Source organism: Panthera pardus, unplaced genomic scaffold (genome assembly GCF_024362965.1).
Source record: "Panthera pardus isolate Hobbes unplaced genomic scaffold, ASM2436296v1 HiC_scaffold_20, whole genome shotgun sequence".
Classification (NCBI taxonomy): Eukaryota; Metazoa; Chordata; class Mammalia; order Carnivora; family Felidae; genus Panthera; species Panthera pardus.
The window spans coordinates 83,463,755-83,486,140 of NW_026526766.1; the positions used below are offsets into that span (position 1 = coordinate 83,463,755).

At 37.1% G+C, this 22,386-nt stretch overlaps 2 protein-coding genes across 3 annotated transcripts in view; both read right to left on the reverse strand.

Annotated features, from left to right (window-relative positions):
- Positions 1 to 1,035, reverse strand: part of GOLGA1 (golgin A1) — a 48,734-nt gene extending 47,699 nt beyond the window's left edge. For both annotated transcript variants that reach the window (XM_019421158.2, XM_019421157.2), the window contains exons 1-2: positions 905 to 1,035; positions 45 to 94 (exon numbers count right to left, since the gene is read on the reverse strand). The gene's annotated coding sequence lies outside the window, so the exon portion shown is untranslated. The remainder of the gene's footprint in view (positions 1 to 44; positions 95 to 904) is intronic.
- Positions 1,036 to 2,134: 1,099 nt separating this feature from the next.
- Positions 2,135 to 22,386, reverse strand: part of SCAI (suppressor of cancer cell invasion) — a 152,314-nt gene continuing 132,062 nt past the window's right edge. The window contains exon 18 of the mRNA XM_019421160.2: positions 2,135 to 11,024. Coding sequence (XP_019276705.1) covers positions 10,878 to 11,024 — 147 coding nt within the window. The 3' untranslated portion in view covers positions 2,135 to 10,877. The remainder of the gene's footprint in view (positions 11,025 to 22,386) is intronic.

Genomic DNA, 22,386 nt, shown 5'->3' on the forward strand with positions numbered 1-22,386 from the left:
TTAAGTCTGTACAACTCTTCAATGTCTGTAAACCACCTACTCACCTGGCTTATCTGCCAGATTTAAAACAGCTTGGAGGTCAAAGCATTCTGTCCTGCATGAAAACAAAGATAAAACGCGTTGGGTATTTCAAGTGTAAGGCTAAAATGTTGGGGGGGAAATGGAAGAGGAGACAGGGAGGATTAACAAGGGGACAGAGGGGAGAATCTGTCACTGCAACAATCCTCAGTGGGCGCCCTTCCTTCACCCTGGTCTCCTTTGCATTTGTGATCTTTCCAAGACCTGCACTAACAGGCACAAAGAATAGAATCTCTCACTGGTGCCTAAATTCACTTCACCTTGGGAGCCCTAAGCAAAACCAACTTGAATGAAAGAAATTAAGGTTTCCCAGGGTATTTATTTCTCAGTTGATTCTGGCAGTCACACATTGTTTACCTGGCCACACCGGGGGCCGTCCAGTCACAGAGACTTGACTTACACTAAGAACGTCGCTGAGAAAAAGAATGGCTAAATTGGGTAAAAGACAGCGGCCTAACGCCCAGGGAGGCAGGCAGGTAACTTGCCAAGGGAGTCTGGATCCCACTCATTCAGGCTCCTTCGAGAACCTGCGTTTGGACTGTCAGAGAAAAGAGGGACCCAAACGTCTCTCCCATTTGACAGCAAGGAAACTGAGACCCAGAGAGGAGTGACTTGTCCAAGGTCGCTCAGGGGGGAATCCTGAAACTTATGGGCTCCAGACTCCCAGGCCCGGCAGCCCCTGTGCCCCCACCCCCGCCCTTTCAGAACCCTGGCACCGCCCCCCGCCTTGGGTCTTGGGCAACCCCGTCCGGGCCGCTCTGGGGGCAGACCGGGGCCACCGGGAAAATGAGGGGTCTGCTGGCATTTCCAGCCCCCGCCCGCGCACCTGCCGCTCTCTGGGCAGCCGGCAGAGCCCCGCCTCCGGGACCTCTCGCGAACGCCGGCCCGCGTCACCAGCCCCCACGGCCGGCCGGCTAGCAAAGCAGCGACCCGGAACCGCACCTCCACCAGCGCTCCGGAAGTGGCTGCGTGCGGGGCGGGCCTGCCGTGCGCATGCGCCCGCTCGCGGTCTCCGCAAACGACTTCCAGATCTTTGGGGCGGCGGTTGGGACGGAGCCGCTGGAGGGCGCGGGCGCGAGGCCGGGCGCTCCCTGAGGCCGGCCTGCCACGTCAGCCAGAGGACCGACATGTGGACGATGACTGGGTGGCCAAAGCCTTTCTTGTTGTTGTTGTTGTTGTTTTAAGGGGGCGGTGCGGAGCGGGGGGAGTGGGAGGAGCCTGCTGGCAGGAGGGGAATCTCCCAATTGGTGCCGTGGGGCCAGCGTGTGCTGTGAGGTTTAGAAACCCCGAAGCCGTGACTGCGCTCAGCCGACTGGGAGTTTCCGTTCCGCTCTCCGCATCCCAATCCCACTGCACCGTACACGGCCCTCTTGTCACTTTGTAGTAATCCCTGCAAGCCTGTGACTCCAGAAACTAGAACTCGGTCTTCGCGCCTGGTGATTGAGTGTTGTAACTTTTGTGCCTATGACCTACTGCAAGTTATACGATTTATATCGCAACCCAGGACACACATAATGTACCATTGATAGAAGCGCTTCCAGAATCAGGCCCTTATATAATGCACTTCGATATACTGCATTTCACTAATAAACAAGCTGGTGGCAGCCCACTCCGTTCATTTCGGATCTGCTAATGGGCCTCCAACTTTCGACAGTTGAGCAAAGTCCAGAGAGGCAAAACTGCCTCGTTCAAAGTTACCCTGCAAATTGGTAGGCTACGTCGGGTCTCTGGACTCCTCAGTGCCAACCAAGACAGACATTCTACACTTAAGTCGCTCTTGTTCTTGACCAAGACCCAAAGCCAGCCGGAAAGTCAGCAGCTTCCACCCTCCACCTCCCAAACAATCTTCCCTCCGCGTGTCTCAGTTTTGACCACCGCAAGCAGGGCGGTGGAACAAACCAAGACTAGGACTCCAAAGAAAAACTTATCAACTAGAAGATTAAACATTGAACCTACGGACTTCGACAGTCTGAAGTGTCTGAGGTGTTACCTGAAAGAAGCAAACCCTAATAGTTTAGCACGTATGTTGTTAACAATCCTGAAGAAGTACCAAAAATTTTAAGCAAATAATGTTTATTTTTATATTGATGATACACTTAATATACACGTGGATTCAAGATACAAAATTGATTTACAAGAGTTCACACCTGATGAATGTAGTCACATTCCTAAAGAACATTTATCAATGCAAAAATGTTTTCAATACACTGACAACAAAAATCAAATATTCTGTAATCTTATTTTTCAATAAACATCAAAACAACAATGTTTAACTTTCCATCCTCTAGCGTTTAAGTGCCCTTAAGGTGGCAGGCACTGTAACAGAAGAAAACATTGGAAAGGCAAGGGCCTACTGAATCCACTCTGCAGAATCACAGTGTTTACTCTGAAATTCATTTAGTGAAGTAGTTAGTGAAAGGCTTGCTATCCTTTATGACAAATCACATATCATACAAGAGTCAAAAGTGATGAACTCAAGGAAATAACATGTTTCAGTAACTTCTCAGTTTCTAAAATCTATGAAATACTAATCATAACAGACACAGCAGTAAAAGGCTACTGAAAAGGAACACAACAGGAAAACATCTTTAGGAGTATGTATGTATGGCTTAAGCAATTCAGAAACACAACAAATAAGACTTTCACAATACCACAAATGCTCAAGTCAGATGATAATTGACGATATAATTTTCCCCCTTAGTCATTGGTAGTAAACAGCCCCTTCAAAATTTATTCTACTGGTAACATATAAAACTAATGAATCCAAATGGTTTGCTGTCTCACAGAGCTGAGTTGATGAATTTTGATCTAAAATATTAACCCACGATACTAAAAATTTAATACAAATGAGCAACAAGACTATGTCTCAAGGATTACAGTGATTTATCAATAGCTAGATAGGCAACCGAATAGCTTCGTTATTTGCACACGGATTAGCAGCACTTGGATAAGAACTGTTACATGAAAATTATTGTGCTTCAATCTCTTGAGGAGAGCTAATAGATAGAACTCTATAATCCCTATAGTGTTACAATTCTATAACATTTCAGTTACAGACAAGCACAATTTTTAAAAAGTATTTCACACTACCACAAAATCAAGTAATTGTATTCTCCAAATGTAATTTCTGCTATGATTGAAACAAGGGCATTTATGCCTGATATCCATAAGCTAGATAGTAGGTTCACCATTATTTTCAGGGAAAAAGATCAAACACAACTTATTTTAACTCCTATTTGATTAGCTTACTTTTAGTGATGATCTGAATAAAGAAAACGGATATATTCAACTTGACAATGGAAACTGATCAGAGAAAATAACAATGTGGACTGAAATGACAATAATCTTTAAAGTAAGAAATGATTTATAACTGCTTCATCTGATTCAATGATTAATAAAACCACTATTTGTACTGGTGCTACACATGAAGATAACCTATTTGGATAATTTCCTTTACTTGTAAGCTCTACTGTGAAAATGTTAGGGCATTGTATCTGCCTAAGTCCTGTCTACCTCAACTGGGAAAAGTGTCCAAAATATAAGACTCTCTGATTGTTAAACAGCAAGGTTTATTAAAAACAAACAAAAAAATCATTGGAGAACTAGCCATATGGTCTATGTGGCAAAAGGAATGTATCCAGAGAACTAGAAAAAGCTACAAAGTCCTCAAATATTTTACTGAACCGTTAAATTTATTTTTAATAAGATACTAAGAGCTAAAAACACACACACACACACACACACACTCTCATTCTTCAGGAAATAATAAAAATTCTTATTGCCCTAAACATTCTAAGTAATTTTTTTTCTGCAGATCTTTAATACATCACAACACATAATTTAGGAGGAAGTCATGACATGCAAAGGGAGGGCAGGAATAAAAAATTTTTAAATGCAGTGGTTATTTTTCTATGGTTTGGAAGTATTTACTTTGGGATTATCATAATATCATTTCACATTTTATAGTAGTTGATCATACTGATTTGATGTTTGAGAAAACAAATTTTTAATGTTCACAAACCTTAATCTTCATCACAGACAAGTGTACATTCACAACAGCTTCAGAAAAGAATGCTAGTGATAACAAAAATTTAAATACTGTTTACTGCAGACCTGTAGGAAGGCTAGCTATAATTCCTGATCTCATTCTGAAAGTGATAAAATCACTCCACTCTATTAACTTTCATTCCATAAGCCTATCAGAAAAGTAAAAGTCTGAACCCTGAAATTACCAGTATCTCAATAAACAATACTATGCCCAAAAAGATGATTGTCTAGGAAAATATTCCTAATATGTAGTATGTTTTACGATCAATTTCAGGCTTAAGTGAATCTGGAGTGCAGAATTAATAAGATATACTTCAAACTATTAAAAAACTCTGAATCTAACTGTTTGAATAATGTTTTTAAAAAATCACACTGCTGACAGTAGTTTGAGAAGTAATAACTTTTAAAGAAAACACAAAAGAAATTAACAAAAATATTTTAAAATTAAGAAATGGGGTTTCAGTGATTAATAACAATGTTATACAGAAATGGAATTCTCAAAAGCTACACCAACCTAATAAGTGAAAAATACCAATTTTAGCTTAAGAAAACATTTCATATTTACAGACTTATATTTCTATGGCACCAACAAATTAGTTTAATTTAATGCATGTATCTTTACTCAACTTAAGGGTATGTCCCCCTACGTTATCCTGACACCCTTCCCTTTGATAGGTGATTGATTCCATTCACACATCAATTATTTTTTCCTAAACACAAGGCATGCTTAATTAGTCTGCTCAAAAACTCAGTGAAGCTGGAACACAGTGTAATAGAGTGTTTTGAAATTTTAGTTTGAGGAAGATGAATTGCCTTTTTTTTAAAGGCAAAGTGGTCACGTTATCCAGGAAACACTGGGAGGTTCAGCATGAATAGGAATAGCGTATCAAGGTCTAAGAGCCCAGAATGGGGGAAAGGGCTTGGCTTCCTAAGCATTCTTACCTTATTTAACTGCCAAGTAACTGGCTTTACGACTGTTAAAGACAGAGGTCATAGTCACAATGTCAATCTCATCTACTGCACTTTTTGTTGCGGCTCCTTTCCTCAAATTAATGTCCATACTGCGCCTGAGTCAGTTCTGTGAATTTTAAATAGCATAACATCTGCTCTGCTACTCCCAACTGCAATATATGATTTGGTTACTAAAACAACAGAATGTTAGACACTATGGACATTTTCACTGACTTTTCAGAAATAGCACATTACCAAATTTTAAGATTTACTCAAGAAAAAGGCAATTATAACTTTATCTTAAATTTAATACTGTAATTGAGAAGTGTTATGAATAGTTGGGATTTTTATTACAAAATATAGTGAAGAGGCAAATGTGACATTTGTTGGGTGGTAAAACTAACTTCTCTATTTAAGAAAATTTAATATTATATCAAACAGATTCAGTCTCTGAAAAATAATGGAGCAAACAGTTGTTTTGCAGTTATATTTTATCATGCAAAAATAACCTCTACTTAATTTTTGCGGTGAATGTATTCAAGTGTGTATTAAACATCTCCCACACTCTTCCATGCAAATATACATGCCAGGTGAAGACAGGAGTAACTGAGAATCGATGCTCTATGATATTCCATAGGTTCACATGTTGGCACTGCACATATTTACTATCGTCTAAGAGGATATCCCCCCGCCCCCCCCCACCCCCATCATTCTTGGTAGCGGTTTGGAGGCCCGGATTTTATAGCACGCCATGCATCTAATATTAAGACTCCTATTTCATGTGTGAATATATCATCAATTTGCAGAACACAAGTGGTCTCATAGAGACAAAGAAATACGACTGGAGGCATTTTATTCACTGCAAGCATTTCCTCAGATGAGCCTACTCATCTCTGATATGCAACTCCGATAAGAAAAATCTAGAGTAGGAAATGCCAAGACAGGACTAAATTAATCACAGCTGCTGCAAATATACAGATTAATACTCTCCTGTTCCTTATTAAATCCCACCCCACCGAGGTAAAGCTTTCCCCTTGCTAATAATGCCCCTTTCTCTGCCTCACAGAGACAGATATAAAATGAGACACATTGGTGAAAAAACTGTTCCAAAATTAAAATTTAGCATCAGGTATGGGCATGGCAACTATAAAACAAATCTCTCAATTTAAAGGACAGTTTCCTATCTATCTTGAAATGTGATCAAAGTCATTTTTCCACAGCCCCTTAATTCTTAATATAAATACTACTCAGTAATAATACTCAACTATGGGTCAAGAAAATAAAGGACTAATATAGCTTAAGAACCTGCTGGTGTCTCCATTTCACACACTAAGGTTTTTCAGGTTTATATCACTAATTTGTCATCAGTTTAAATGGAAATTGGCAGATGATTTAAAGCTAAGAATATCCTGCTTTCTTTTAAGGTTTTCATATCCTAATTCCAACTCCAAATTAGCCAATTTTACCCAAACACAAGCCCCTCAAAATAGAGGCTCATGAATGAGATACAGCCACAACCTAATTACAGCAGCATGAACAATGCCACTATGATGTCCTCACAGAACTTAAATAAATTCAGCCCACAATGGGTATGGGTATATAATATACACATACTGTATCACTGCATACCAATATATTTACAAATATGTACATATATACAAAAAAGTATACACAGAGATTGCATTTAGCATCACAAAAATATACACATGCGATTACAAATAAAATAGGATTTTCAAATAAATAAGGTCAACAAAAGAGCCCTCAATGTAAATACCCTTTATACTCTCCAAACACACACAGCAACATACATACCCAAAATATCACCAGGAGATTCATACCATTCATATTCGTGTCAAATCTTTTTACTCACTTAGGGTAGGGAGGTGGTTCTGAATCACTGGCACTAGCCAAGTCTACACACCTTGGCACCTTACTCTATTTCCAGTCCAGAATGTTCGGCATATATCAGGCTGATTACAAGTCCCCGTGGATTACTACAAGATTGTTCAACTGAGTCCAAATCCCTTCTAAGAGACAAAGTTACGAAGTCATACTGGTCAGAGATTCAAGTTGGAGAAGAAAGCTAAAGAAAACCCCACAATTGCTATATGAATCAGATTGGATGCTTTTTCCTCAATGAAACTCAGTACAATTACCACCTAATCTGTTTCAGAGAATTCTATTACAAGAAGAAAATAAGGGGCAGTAGCCACAAGTAAGGAAAAAAAGAAAACCCAGATCCTGTATCAGGAAAATTTCAGCCACGACTAGATTGCACTTTGCTTCTATAATCTCAAAACATTTCAACTTGGTAAAAATATAAAGGGTACAATAAATTCTATGTGCTTTGAGAGGTTTTGAGAGCACCACTTCCTAGGAGGAAAACACACACACACACATACAAAAAATATATCCTGGCTAGAATCAAGACTAAATTGTTTGGCTTGGGAATTTCTTATAATTAATAAAAATTTGCGAGGGATGACTGATTTCCTGGTTTCAATATTTGATATAATTTTAAAATACCATAACCTTTTGTGCCAAAATATAAATCTCTAATTATTCTTTTCTTGTTCATTATAGAAATCAACCTGAGCTACTAGTAAGACTGGGCTGAGGTTAGGAGATTTGAGTTTCAGCTCTAGCTCTGCCACTATGAAAAAACCTATAGTTTTTTGGGGTCTCAGATTTCTCTTCTGAGAAAGAGATAAAATAGTTGCTTTACCAACTTCAGAAATACATAATTAATGAAAGAGAAAATAATTCCGTTGTGCTTAACATTGTTTTGTATGTAAGTGACTTCTCGCAATCTTATGCTTTGTTTCGTTTGCAGTGATTCTTAAGGGAGGTGAGAGACTATCAGAATCTCCAGGGGGAGTTTGTGCAATTTGAAAACAAAGAAGTGCTTTTTCCCATTGCTTTGCTTTGTTCTTAGTTCCAATGTTTAAATTTCTATGAATTCTAAAATTAAATAAATAAAGGGCTTAATATTTTTATATTTATAAAGGGGAACAGTATGCATTGAAAAAGAGATTATTTGCCATCGTCTATAGGTGATTGTCCTTTTATATTTCTTTTTCCTTGATTAAAGTAATGTCTTAAAATGTAGAAGCTGGGTGATGGGTATAAAACAATTTGCTAAATTCTATGTTTGCCTAAAGTTTTCACAATAAAAAGTGTAAAAAAACAAACAAACCATGAAATGTTTGCACAAATGTAATCTCAATAAGGCCTACCCTGATCACTCAGACACTGTTCGTCCAGAAACAATTGAATCGTTTCCCTTACCATGCTCAAATTTTCCTCATACTACTTATAACTGTCTAATATAAATTTACTTACTTATTATGTTTATTGCCTGGCTTCTCCTCCTAAAATGTAAGCTTCATGAAGACAAGGAATTTTGAACCTAATTTGTTTGCTTTCCCAATGCCTAGACCAAAATCGGGAGTCTAGCTGTTGTTCAGTACCATGTTCTTTTGAAGGCATGAATGAAACAACGGTTTAGAATTTTCTAGCACAGTTTTCCTCTCTTGAAGATTCAAGATCACTTTGGCTCACTTTAGATTTTTAACTACCAATAGGAAATTACTATCAACTCAAGAAACAATGTCATCATCTGAACTTGTGATTTCTAAGACCCCTTGTTCTTGGACAAACATGTTTCTAATTGCAAAAGCTCTAATTTCTTCAAGAGATTAGTTTTTACATTAACTGAGACCCAAATACTTTCGTGAATAAAGAAAAGTTAAATATGACTTAGAAAAGAAAACGTTTATGCTAAAATCACGGAAACTAGTTTTCCAGGTGGCAGGGGTAGGGAAATGAATTATTTGGAATCCAAATTTTAATTACAGAACCAGAGAACTGAATAGGACCTTGGGTCAATGCCTTTGTTTTATAGATGAGAATACTATAAAACAGAAACATGAAGACACTTGTCAAAGGGCATAAAGCTAGTTACCAAGAAAGCCAGGACAAGAACTCAGGTCTCCTAGTTCTCAGATCAGTGCTCTTTCTGCTAAAAACAGGTAAGAATAAAGCTCAGGAGGATAAATACTATTTTAAGCATCAGAAGTCAGAAAAGTACGTGTTGTTAGGTATGTTACTGGCACAGAACTTCAGGGGAATTGAAACAAGAGGTCAGTCTATTGCTGCAATCCAGGTGAACACTGTTATGGAAGGAAAGCTATTAAGTTTATTAAGGTACTGAAAAATGGGAAAAACAGTCTTTATCTGATAAAGAAAAACAACCCAATGGGCAAAGGAAATCTCCCTCCAGGATAAATTTTCTAAAGCTTTCTCAAATAATGTTTAAAAGAACAAACAAAAATAATGAGAAAAAATTAATGAAATATCACAAAGTCCCCCAAACCTAAGAACAATGATTTCAAGATTTCAGATGAAAAAAATCATCAAATTGGAACAGGTATACGAATAAGTTAGACCCAAATAATTTCCTATGCCTGAAATGAAAACCAAGCTAAAAATATTACAGTAAAATTTCCCTAAGGACACAGGAAAGAGGCACCAAAAGCAATCACCTTATGTCCCCTGGAACTGCCAGAGGTAGCATGTGAGCCTGCGCAGAAAATTAGGTAGAAGGGCTTTTGATTCATAGATTTCGGAACTTGAATGCTGTCGAGTCAAAAGAAGGGGGAAAAAATCCAAAACATCATAGCTAATGCGTATGAAATTATGAAGGGGATGACAGAGAAGAAAGAACACATAAATCTTTATATTATATACTGAGTCCTATTTAAAATAATAAAAAAAACTTGTGCATGAATATAAAATATTAAATATAAGGAGTTCTTAAAAATCTTATTTCCAAATTGTCAATGCAAAAGTTACTTCCATTTTAAGCTAAACAATTCAGTCGCCCCCAACTAAAATTACTGACGTCTCTGACTTTGAAGTTTCATAAATGTGAACTAGGCAAAAAGATTAGAAACTCTGTACTATATGCCACAGCCTTCAATCTGGATAATCTTTAAACCTGATATCATGAATTAAGAGTTTAAATAGAATTCCTCATGGAAAAATCGTATTATGAAACCAACAATCTGATTTTCTGACTGAAATACTTTTTGTCATTTCCAGTATTCAGATTACAAAGAAAACAAAATATGCCAGCATAGCTCATGATAACACAGGGATCACACATTCCAAGTGATATTTATCATCGTAAGACTCCAATTAAAAATTTAAGATGCAAATCGATCCTATACAGTTTCCGAAATTGTGACAGTATTTAATGAATTAAATGATTTCAAAAATTGCCTCGATTATTCTTCAAAGAATCATACATTTGACTACCCTACTAAGTTGGAATGAAAAGAAATATTATGGAAAGACTCTGTTCTTGATTTTTAATAGTCCATGCTGGCTAGTTTCATCTTTGTGAACAATGAGATATTTCCTAAATCCACACATTTAAGGTCCAAGTATAAGAGCTGGATTTTCCTCATTATATAAAAATAAATGATTTACTCTTCTGAGGGTGAGAACAGTGACTGTTTGTGTGTAGGGTTAAATGTTGGAGGTAAGCAGCTGTACCTCAAAACTGAAAAGTAAAAATTCCAAGATTAATTGAGTTTTTTAAAAGACTTGAAAGACTGTATTTTAAAACGGTTACCCTAAAAGTTTGACCAATTTTTTGTTTGTTTTTAAAATGGTGGCCTTAAATTAAAAAAATTAAAACTAAGTAACACCACTATGTGTCTGTCATCACATTATAAAACTGCACCATGTAAAATCTGTGGCAAATGAAAAATTGTTTCAACAAGAGGGTTTTTGTTTTAATAGTCATCTATGGTACTCTCGAGGAACACGTTTCGAACATCCAGAATGGACGCTAATTCCAGAATGTGCTTCTGGAGATGAGGGTTTTCCACTGTTTCATCCCTCGGCAGTTGTGGGTATGATTCTGGATAATTTCGCGTTTCCTGGTAGGCAAAGAAGAGAAAAGTCAAGTTTTATAGTTTAATGAAAGAAGTTATATACAACATTAACAGCATTAGAAATAACTTAGTATGTATTTCTTTCCTTCATATTAGTATGATTCTTAATAGTAGTGTATCTGTTGGACATATGAAATTGCTGACATTTGGCCGCTGTGACCTTAAAAAATGACAGTTTCACATAGTTCAACCTAATATATTCATTTAGTGAGTCATTTCACAAGTACTTATTGGGTCCTATCATTTCTGAGCATTCTGTTACTTGTAGAAATCATATAATTCCTACTTGTTATGGGAAAAGTCCTTGCACATACAGGATTTTAACAAGTAATTGTTAAATGAATGAATAAATAGATGTTACAGCAGAACTCAGAATGAGAGGAAAGACATGAGAAGCACTGAAAAAGGCAAATTAATGAGGCTTGGCAATTACTTATATGACGGAGGTATCAAATATGGCTGACTGTAAGGCTTTAGGAACAGGTGACAAGACAAGAGCCGGGATCCATTGAGAGAAAAAGAGAAGAGAGGAAATAATTTGGAGAGAGTATAAAGCTTCAGGTTTTTGGTATATTTATTGGAAGTAATAGGGTAATACAAATTGAACTGCCCCTCAACAGGAATTCGAAAATTCAAGTCTGCATCTCGGAAGACAGGTGTGACCAGTATATGTAAACACGCATATAATCTGCATGGAGATAAATATTAAACCAAGAAAATGGATGAGATGTCTGAAAATATTAGCAAAGAGAATGATGAAAAAAAAAAAAAAAAAGAGTCCCTAGAAAGGGAGAAGAAATAATAGCAGGAAAAAAAAAAAAGGAATAGTCAAAGAAAAAGGGAAAAAAACCAACTTTTTGTAATTGCATGGAAGCAAAAGAAAGAGAATTTTAAATATCAGGTTGTTCTCACTTGGAAATTCTTCTTTACTTGGTAATTTCTATATATTATAATTTTGCCACTCATTTAAAATTCCCTGGAGAAATAAGTCACTACTTTTCTATGCATCCCACATGACACTTCATATACTCAAATGTCACTTTTATCTCTCTTCAGCTTGTAGGCTTTACTCATTACAATTATAAAGACCACATTTTTGTATTACCACACTAAATATTATGAGGAGAGACAAAAAAAGAAATGTTCTAAACCCCTAAAAGAAGAAAAAACCAAAAAACAAGAACTACTGGTGGACTATTGTAAGGTGAACAATTCTCTCAGCTCACACAGGGCTGAGAGATGTTTGAATTCTGACCAAACACCTCCTAGAGTAGAGAAGATTTATCTGTGGAAACAGAGGACATATGAAAGACATCCCAGAAACATCATCCCTTGTTGTATATTGATAAGCTAACATTACTCTAAAATCTACCTTAAAAAGCTTGAAAACAAGCCATGAAAAGGTCAAAGAGGGGTGCTTGGGTGGCTCAGTTGGTTAAGGATCTGAGTTCAGCTCAGGTCATGATCTCATGGTTTGTTAGAGTCCCATATGGGGTGAGTTCATGTCCCACTTTGGGTGAGCTTATGCCCTGCTTCAGGTGAGCTACAGCCCCACTTCAGGTGACATGGGGTGAACAAGAGCCCTGCTTTGGGTGAACATGAGTCCCACTTCAGGTGAGCCCTGCTTCTCTCTGTTTCTCTCCCTCTCTCTCTGCCCCTCATGGGATTCTCTCTCTCTCTCTCCTTCTCCCTCTCTCCCTGCCCTTCATTCACTTGTGACCTCTCAAAAAAACAACAAAACAAAACAAGTCAAAGAAATGTGCAAGTGATTTAACTCCTGCTAGAATAAAGTCCAACATTCTTTAAAGAAAGACAACAAAGTCTAGAATTCAACATCATAAAACTCACAATGCACACACTCTAAGAAAAATTACTAAACATACAAAAAATTAGTAATACAAAACCCCTAACCAGTAGGAAAAGTCATAAAAACAAAGCTGTAAATGATAGAGAATATAGTATTGGCAGACAAGGACTTTAGCTCTTACACATACATTTAAGGGCACAAAGAAAAGAAAATGAGAAGAGAAATGGGAAATATTAAAAGAATCAAACAGAACTTCTAGGAATGAGAAAAATGTAATTCCTGAAATGAAAAACTAAATGGAAAGGATTAACAGCATATTAGATGCTGTGGAAGAAAACATCAGTGAACTTGAAGACACAGCAATAGAAACTGAAACAGAAAGAGACTTTTTTTTAATGAGGAGCAAATGAAGTGATCAGAAGGTTAGTAACAGGTTGTCTAATATATATGTAACTAAGTTCTAGAGACAATGGAGGAAGAGAGAAAAATATTTGAATAAACCAAGTATTCCAAAATATTCCAAAACTATTCCATAGATCCAAGATGCTCAAGGAACCCCAAGAAAAAAAGAAAGAATGAAAACCCTATCAAGGTACACAATTACCAAATTATAGGAAATCAATATGAAGAGAAAATCTTAAAATTACTCAGAGAAAAAAGAAAAGATGAATTACAAATCACAGTAATTAATAGAACGGCATTCAGAAAATCAGTAACAATACAAAAACTGTGAACTACATTATAACAGATATTTATAAAACTCTTCATCTGACAATATGACAGTAGCAGCATGTATGTTTATTTCAAGTGCCCATAGAACATTTACCATAATAGATGACAATCTGGATGATAAAGCAAGTCTCAGTAACTTAAAAGGACTCAAACCATATTAGGTATATTACTTGACCACAAAGGAATTAACAGAGAAATCAGTAAGATAATGATAACTTGAATATTTAGATACAAAACAACATATTCCTACATAACCCATGGTTAAAAAAAAATCAAGAGTAACATAAGGAATGTTTCAGAGAAATAAATAATGAAAGAACTAATCACCACCAGAACTGCACTATAAGAAGTGATGAAAGGGGCGCCTGAGTAACTCAGTCAGTTGAGCGTCCAACTTTGGCTCATGTCATGATCTCATGGTTCATGGGTTCAAGCCCCACATCAGGATCAGTGCTGGTAGCTCAGAGCCTGGAGTCGGTTTCAGACTCTGCATCTCCCTTTCCCTCTCTCTCTGCCCCTCCCCTGCTTGTGCTTACACTCTCTCTCAAAAATAAATAAATAAACATTTTTAAAAAAAGAAATGATACAGAAATTCTATAGTAAGAAAAATGATATCAGATGGAAAATCAAGTACAGAAAGAAATAAAATAAGAAATAAATAAACACACACACAGAAGTAAAACAACAGAGATAAATCATTAGTGATGTTAACATAAAATTCTAAGACAAAAACCAAACCAAACCTCAATTAATTCAAATGAAGATAAAGGCAGCAGAGAAAGAAAAAAGGTACAAACCACAGTTAGGACAAATAGAGAATAAATAATAACATATTTAAATTTTTTTTTTAATGCTTATTCTTGAGAGAGTGAGTGAGACAGGGCATGAGTAGGGGAGGGACAGAGAGAGAGGGGGACACAGAATCTGAAGCAGGCTCCAGGCTCCGAACTGTCACTACAGAGGCCGATGTAGGGCTCGAACTCACGAACCATGAGATCATGACCTGAGCCAAAGTCAGATGTTCAACTGACTGAGCCACATAGGCGCCCCTAAATAACAGCATTTATTTAAGTCAAGCTATGTTAAAAATTACATTTATTTATTTATTTATTTATTTATTTAATGTTTATTTATTTTTGAGAGAGAGACAGAGTGCGAGTGGGGGAGGGGAAGACAGAGAGGGAGACACAGAATCTGAAGCAGGCTCCAGGCTCCAAGCTGTCAGCACAGAGCCCGACATGGGGCTCGAACTCACAAACCGTGAGATTATGACCTGAGCTGAAGTTGAATGCTTAACTGACTGAGCCACCCCGGTGCCCCTATAAATTACATTTAATATAAACATAATTCAAAACTAAAAAATGTCAAAGGAAAGGTAGAGATTGTCAAACTAGAAAAAAAAGCAAGACCTAACTAATGCTATTGAAAAGAAATCCACTTCAAATAAATATAAAGAGAGCCATAGGTTAAAGGATGAAAAAATATTGGTCATGCAAACACAAACCAGGAGAAAACAGGTATGGTCATATTAATATAAACCAAATAGACTACAGATCAAGGAATATTGCCACACATAACAACAGACATTTCATAAATGAAGGGGTAATTTCAACAAGAAGATATAACAACCCTACATATGTATGAACTCAACTTCAGGGGCGCCTGGGTGGCTCAGTCAGTTAAGCGTCCAACTCTTGGTTTCGGCTCAGATCACGATCTCATTGTTCGCAAGCTCGAGTTCCACGTTGGGCTCTGCACTGTCAGCGCCGAGCCTGCTTGGGATTCTCTCTCCCTCTCTCTCTGACCCTCCCGCACTTGTACTCTCTCTCCCAAAATAAATAAACATAAAACAAATAAAAATAAAAACAGCTTCAAAATGCACAAGCAAAAAACAAAAGCGAAATGAGAAACCAACCAATTCACAATGATAATTAGAGGTTTAGATATTCCCCTGTTAGGGATAGAACAAGCAGACAGAAAATCAGTGAGAATACAGAGGACTTAACACTGCTTCAAACAGTTCAATAACAAATTGAATGAACTGACATTTATATATAACTCCATCTAATAACAGAATACCCATTCTTTTCAAGCACAGATAGAACCTTCATCAAAATAATTCATATGCGGAGTCATAAACACGTCTCAATGAACTTAAAATTATTTAATAACCGTATTTTTAAATTTTTTTAATGTTTATTTATTTTTGAGAGAGAGAGAGAGAGACTGAGCACGAGTAGGGGGGTAGGGCAGAGAGAGAGGAAGACATAGAATCTGAAGCAGGCTCCAGGCTCTGAGCTGTTAGCACAGAGCGTGACGCGGGGCTTGAACTCACAAACCACGGGATCATGACCTGAGCTGAAGTCGGACGTTTAACCAACTGAGCCACCCAGGCACCCCTAAACTTAAAATTATTTAAATCATACAACTAAAGCAGTGCTTTAAAGGTAAGTACTTGTATTAGAAGAGAAAAAAGGTTTCAGATCTAAGATAAAAAATACAGAAATTAAAAGGGCAACTTAAAATGAATGTACAGTTGGGGCACTTGGGTAGCTCACTCAGTTGAGCACCCGACTTCGGCTCAGGTCATGATCTCCTGGTTTGTGAGTTCAAGCCCTGCATAGGGCTCTGTGCTGACAGCTCAGAGCCTGGAGTCTGCTTCAGATTCTGTGTCTCCCTCTTTCTCTGCCCCTCCCCTGCTGGTGCTCTGTCTCTCAATGACAAATAACCATTAAAAAAATTTTTTTTAAAAAGAAGAGAGAAAAGTTTTCAGATCTTAGCTTAAAAATATAGAAATTAAAAGAGGAACTTAAAATGAAAGTACAGTTGGGGCACTTGGGCAGCTCAGTGAGTTGAGTGCCCGACTTTGGCTCAGGTCATGATCTCATGGTTTGTGAGTTTGAGACCCACATTGGGCTCAATGCCGTCACTGTCAGTGCAGAGCCTGCTTTGGATCCTCTGTCCCCTACTCTGTGCCCCTCCCCCACTTGTGCTCTCCCAAAAATAAATATTAAAAATAAATAAATAAATAAATAAATAAATAAATAAATAAATAAATGTCAAAGTTATGACGGTCATTTAAAAAAAAAAAGATAGATAAACCATAAAATACCTAGGAATAAATCTAACCAAAGAGGTGAAAAATCCATACACTGAAAACTATAGAAAGCTTATGAAAGAAATTGAAGAAGACACAAAGAAATGGAAAAAGATTCCATGCTCATGGATAGGAAGAACAAATATTGTTAAAATGTCGATATTACCCAAAGCAATCTACATATTCAACGCAATCCCTATCAAAGTAACACCAGCATTCTTCACAGAGCTAGAACAAATAATCCTAAAATTTGTATGGAATCAGAAAAGACCCCGAATAGCCAAAGCAATCTTGAAAAAGAAAACCAAAGCAGGAGGCATCGCAATCCCAGACTTCAAGCTATACTACAAAGCTGTAATCATCAAGACAGTATGGTACTGGCACAAGAACAGACACTCAGATCAATGGAATAGAATAGAGAACCCAGAAATGGACCCACAAACGTATGGGCAACTAATCTTTGACAAAGCAGGAAAGAATATCCAATGGAATAAAGACATTCTCTTTAGCAAGTGGTGCTGGGAAAACTGGACAGCGACATGCAGAAGAATGAACCTGGACCACTTTCTTACACCATACACAAAAATAAACTCAAAGTGGATGAAAGACCTCAACGTAAGACAGGAAGCCATCAAAGTCCTCGAAGAGAAAGCAGGCAAAAACCTCTTTGATCTTGCCCGCAGCAATTTCTTACTCAACACGTCTCCAGAGGCAAGGGAAACAAAAGCAAAAATGAACTCCTGGGACCTCATCAAAATAAAAAGCTTCTGCACAGTGAAGGAAACAATCATTAAAACTAAAAGACAACCGACAGAATGGGAGAAGATATTTGCAAATGACGTATCAGATAAATGGTTAGTATCCAAAATCTACAAAGAACTTATCAAACTCAACACCCAAAAAACAAATAATCCAGTGAAGAAATGGGCAAAAGGCATGAATGGACACTTCTCCAAAGAAGACATCCAGGTGGCCAACCGACACATGAAAAAAATGCTCAACAACACTCATCATTAGGGAAATACAAATCAAAACCACAATGAGATACCACTTCACCCCTGTCAGAATGGCTAACATTAACAACTCAGGCAACAACAGATGTTGGCGAGGATGTGGAGAAAGAGGATCTCTCTTGCATTGTTGGTGGGAATGCAAGCTGGTGCAGTCACTCTGGAAAATAGTATGGAGGTTCCTCAAAAAACTAAAAATAGAACTACCCTACAACCCAGCAATTGCACTACTAGGCATTTATCCAAGGGATACAGGTGTGCTGTTTTGAAGGGACACATGCACCCCCATGTTTATAGCAGCACTATTCACAATAGCCAAAGGATGGAAAGAGCCCATATGTCCATTGATGGATGAATGGATAAAGAAAATGTGGTATATATATACAATGGAGTATTACTCGGCAATCAAAAAGAATGAAATCTTGCCATTTGCAACTACGTGGATGGAATTGGAGGGTATTATGCTAAGAGAAATTAGTCAGAGAAAGACAAAAATCATATGACTTCACTCACAGGAGGACTTTAAGAGACAAAACAGATGAACATAAGGGAAGGGAAACAAAAATAATACAAAAACAGGGAGGGGGACAAAACAAAAGAGACTCATAAATATGGAGAACAAACTCAGGGTTGCTGGAGGGGTTGTGGGAGGGGGGATGGGCTAAATGGGTAAGGGGCATTAAGGAATTTACTTCTGAAATCATTGCTTCACTATATACTAATTTGGATGTAAATTTTAAAAAATAAAAAATAAAGTTAAGTTAAAAAAAAGATAGATAGCTAAATAAATAAAATGAAAGTACAGTTGACTTTTTTTTTAACAGTAAGTACCCAATTTAATCACTTTGCATCCATACACAGACCCACATATCTTTACTTACATATTTCATCACATAAAGGGTCCACAATTCTCTGCCTTGCTGAAATAGATGTCTCCTGCAAGGGTTTGTAGGTGATTTTCTTATTTTCTGGTCGGTTAAATTCAGTGTTCATATTTCTGCTGTTTGCTTTATTTTTTTTTAATATTTTTTTATTTAATTAAAAAATTTTTTTTTATAATTTACATCCAAATTAGTTAGCATACAGTTGACTCTTGAACAATGCTGGGGTTAGGAGTGTCAACGTCAGCATAGTTGAAAATTCACGTATAACTTTACAGGGTGCCTGGTTGGCTCAGTTAGTAGAGCATGCAACTCTTTTTTTTTTTTTTTATGGGTTTCGGAGTTGAAAGTTCGAGCTCCATACCGGGTGTAGATATAACTTGAAAAATAAAATCTAAAAAAAAAAGGAAAAAAAGAAATCCACGTACAATTTTAGAGTCCCTAAAATTAACCAATAAGAAAAACAAGGGAGCGTGGGTGGTTCATTTGGTTGATCATCCATCCAACTCTTGATTTTGGCTCAGGTTGTGATCTCATGGTTGGTGAGTTCAGAGCCCCACATCAGACTGTGCTGACAGCACGGAGTCTGCTTGAGATTCTGTTTCCCTCTCTCTCTCAAAAATAATTAAATAGGAGTGCTGGGTGGCTCAGTTGGTTAAGCACCTGACTTCGGCTCAGGTCATGATCTCGTGGTCCGAGAGTTCAAGCCCTGCGTCGGGCTCTGTGCTGAAAGCTCAGAGTCTGGAGCCTGTTTCAGATTCTGTGTCTCCCTCTCTGCCCCTCCCCCACTCACATCTGTCTCTCTCTTTCTCAAAATAATAAATAAACATTAAAAACTTAAAAAGAAAACATTAAAAAACAAAACTGGGGTGCCTGGGTGGCTCAGTCGGTTAAGTGGCCAATTTCGGCTCAGGTCATGATGTCACAGTTTGAGTTTGAGCCCCCGTGTCAGGCTCTGTGCTGACAGTTCAGAGCCTGGAGCCTGCTTCAGATTCTGTGTCTCCCTCTGTCTCTGCCTCTCCCCTGCTTGTGCTCTATCTCTCTCTGTCTCTCAAAAAATGAACAAATGTTAAAAAAAAAAATTGAAAAAAAAAAAAACCAACTAAGAAAAACAGAAAACATGAACAGCTTTTGAAATTGAATTCATTAATTTAAAACCTTCCACAAAAGAAAACCCCAGGTCCAGATGGCTTCACTGATAAATGCTATCATCAATCTTTCAAGGAAGAAATAATATCAATCCTAAAGAAGCTTTAAGAAAGAGAGAAAAATGAAACACATCCCAACTCATTTTATTTATTTTTATTTTTTTAATGTTTATTTATTTATGAGAGAGAGAGAGACAGATTACGAGCAGGGGAGGAGCAGAAAAGCGAGGGAGACACAGAACCTGAAGCAGGCTCCAGGCTCTGAGATGTCAGCACAGAGCCTGATGAGGGACTCAAACCCACGAACCATGAGATCATGACCTGAGCTGAAGTTGGATGCTTAACCGACTGAGCCACTTAGGTGTCCCAACATCCCAACTCAATTTATGAAGTCAGGAATACCCTGATAACAAAACCCCACAAAGACATTACAAGAATGGAAAATGAAGTACCATATTCATTCATGACAACAGATGCAAAGATCCACAATGAAATGCTAGCAAACTGAATCCAGCAATGCAAAAGCATAATACGTGACCACAAGATACCATTAACTCAGATATACAAGGCTGAACTTACTATTAGAAAAATCAACCAATGCTATTCATCATGTTAACAGAATTAATATATATCGGGTCAATTAATGAAGCAAAAAAGTATTTGACAATCTTTCTGATAAAAAGACTCAGCAGATTAGGAACAGAGAAGGGGGCTCCATCAACCTAAATAGGGCATTTATGAAAAGCCAACAGTCAACATCAGAATTTATGGCAAAAGACTAAATATTTTTCCCCCAAATCAGGAACAAGGTAAGGATATCCATTCTCACTATTTCTAGTCAACATTTTACCTGAAGACCTAACCCTGAAATAAAGCACAAAAATAAAAACAAAACAAACAAAAGCCCATCATAATAAAAGGCATATAGATTGGAAACGAAGAAGTAAAACTGTTCTTGCTTGGGGTGTGTGGGTGGCTCAGTTGGTTAGGCGTTCCACTTCGGCTCAGGTCATGATCTAGTGGTTCATGAGATCGAGCCCTGCATTGGGCTCTGTGCTGACAGCTCAGAGCCCGGAGTCTGCTTCAGATTGTGGTCTCCCTCTCTCTTTGCCCCTCTCTGGCTCATACTCTATCTCCTTCTCAAAATAAGTAAACATTAAAAAAAATTTTTTTAAACTGTTTTTACTTGATGGTGACAGGATCATGTACATATGAAATCTTAAAGAATGTATAAAAAAGCTAACTGAACTAATATTTCAATTCAGCAAGACTGCACGGAAACAACAATGTTAAAAACAGCAGTATTTCTATATATTAGCAAAAAATAATTCGAAAATGAAATAAAAAATACAGTTCTATTTACAGTACATCACTAAACTTGAAATACTCTGGAATAAATTTATTAAGATACATGTAAGACCTGTAAGACGAGAACCACAAAACGCTGCTGAGAGAAACGAAAGACCTAAATAAATGGGGCAATATACCACAGTCACTGACTGGAAGACTCAATATTATGAAAATACAATTCACCACAGATCGGTTAGAAAGATTAAATACAGTCCCATTGAAAATGTGAAGCTGATGCTAAATTTCAAATAGATATGCAAAGGAACCAGAACAACCAAAAGGCTTAAACTTGAGGGGGGTTCACATATAGGATTTTAAGAATTAGTATAAAACTAGAATAACCAAGGCAGTAGCGTATTGCAGAAAAATGCTATAGGTCAATGGAACAGAATTTAGAGTCCAGAAATATCTCTATACATACATGGTTGACAGATTTTCAAAAATGTTACACCAGTAACTCAATGCAAAAAGGATAATCTTTTCAACAAACTATACTAAAATAGTTCATATCCATACGAAAGAAAGTACCATTAACCTTTACCTCACACTGTAAACCAAAGTAACTCAAAATAGATCACAGACCTAAATGTAAACACTAAAGCTATTAAAACTAGAAGCACACTTAGAAAAAAATCTTTGTGACTTTGGAATAGGCGAGCATTTCTTGGATAAAACAAGCCACAAAGAAAGAAAAAAAAATTGGTTAGTTGAAACTTCATCACAAATTTAAAAGTTTAGTCTTCAAAAGCCACTGTTAAGAAAAGAAAAAAGGCAACCAGTGAATACAGCAAAATATAGCTGATAAGTACATGAAAAGATGTCTAATATCACATTATTAATGAACATCACATTATTCAGTGAAATGCAAATTCCAACTACAATGAGAAAACACTATAAATCCACAAAAATGGTTGAAATTTAAGACTGGCAACACCAAATGTTGGCAAGGATATAAAGAAACTTTTGTTATATACTGTTGCTGGAAATATAAAATGGTACAAATACTCTAAGAAGAAGTCTGGCAGTTTCTTACAAAAGTAAACACATACATACTCTATGACGAAGAAAATTCAAAACATATGTCTGAGCAGACTTGTACAAGAATGTTCATAGCCACTTTATTTATAGTAGTCAAAAATTTAAAACTGCCCAGGTGTTCATCAAAGGGAGAAGGCCTAAATAAACTGTGGTATTTTCAGACAATGGATTACTACTCAGTAGTAAAGAGGAACGAGCTACTTATACATGAAACATGGATTAATCTCAAGAACAACATGTTTGGTCAAAGAAGGTTTACGCAAAAGAATCTATACTGTATAATT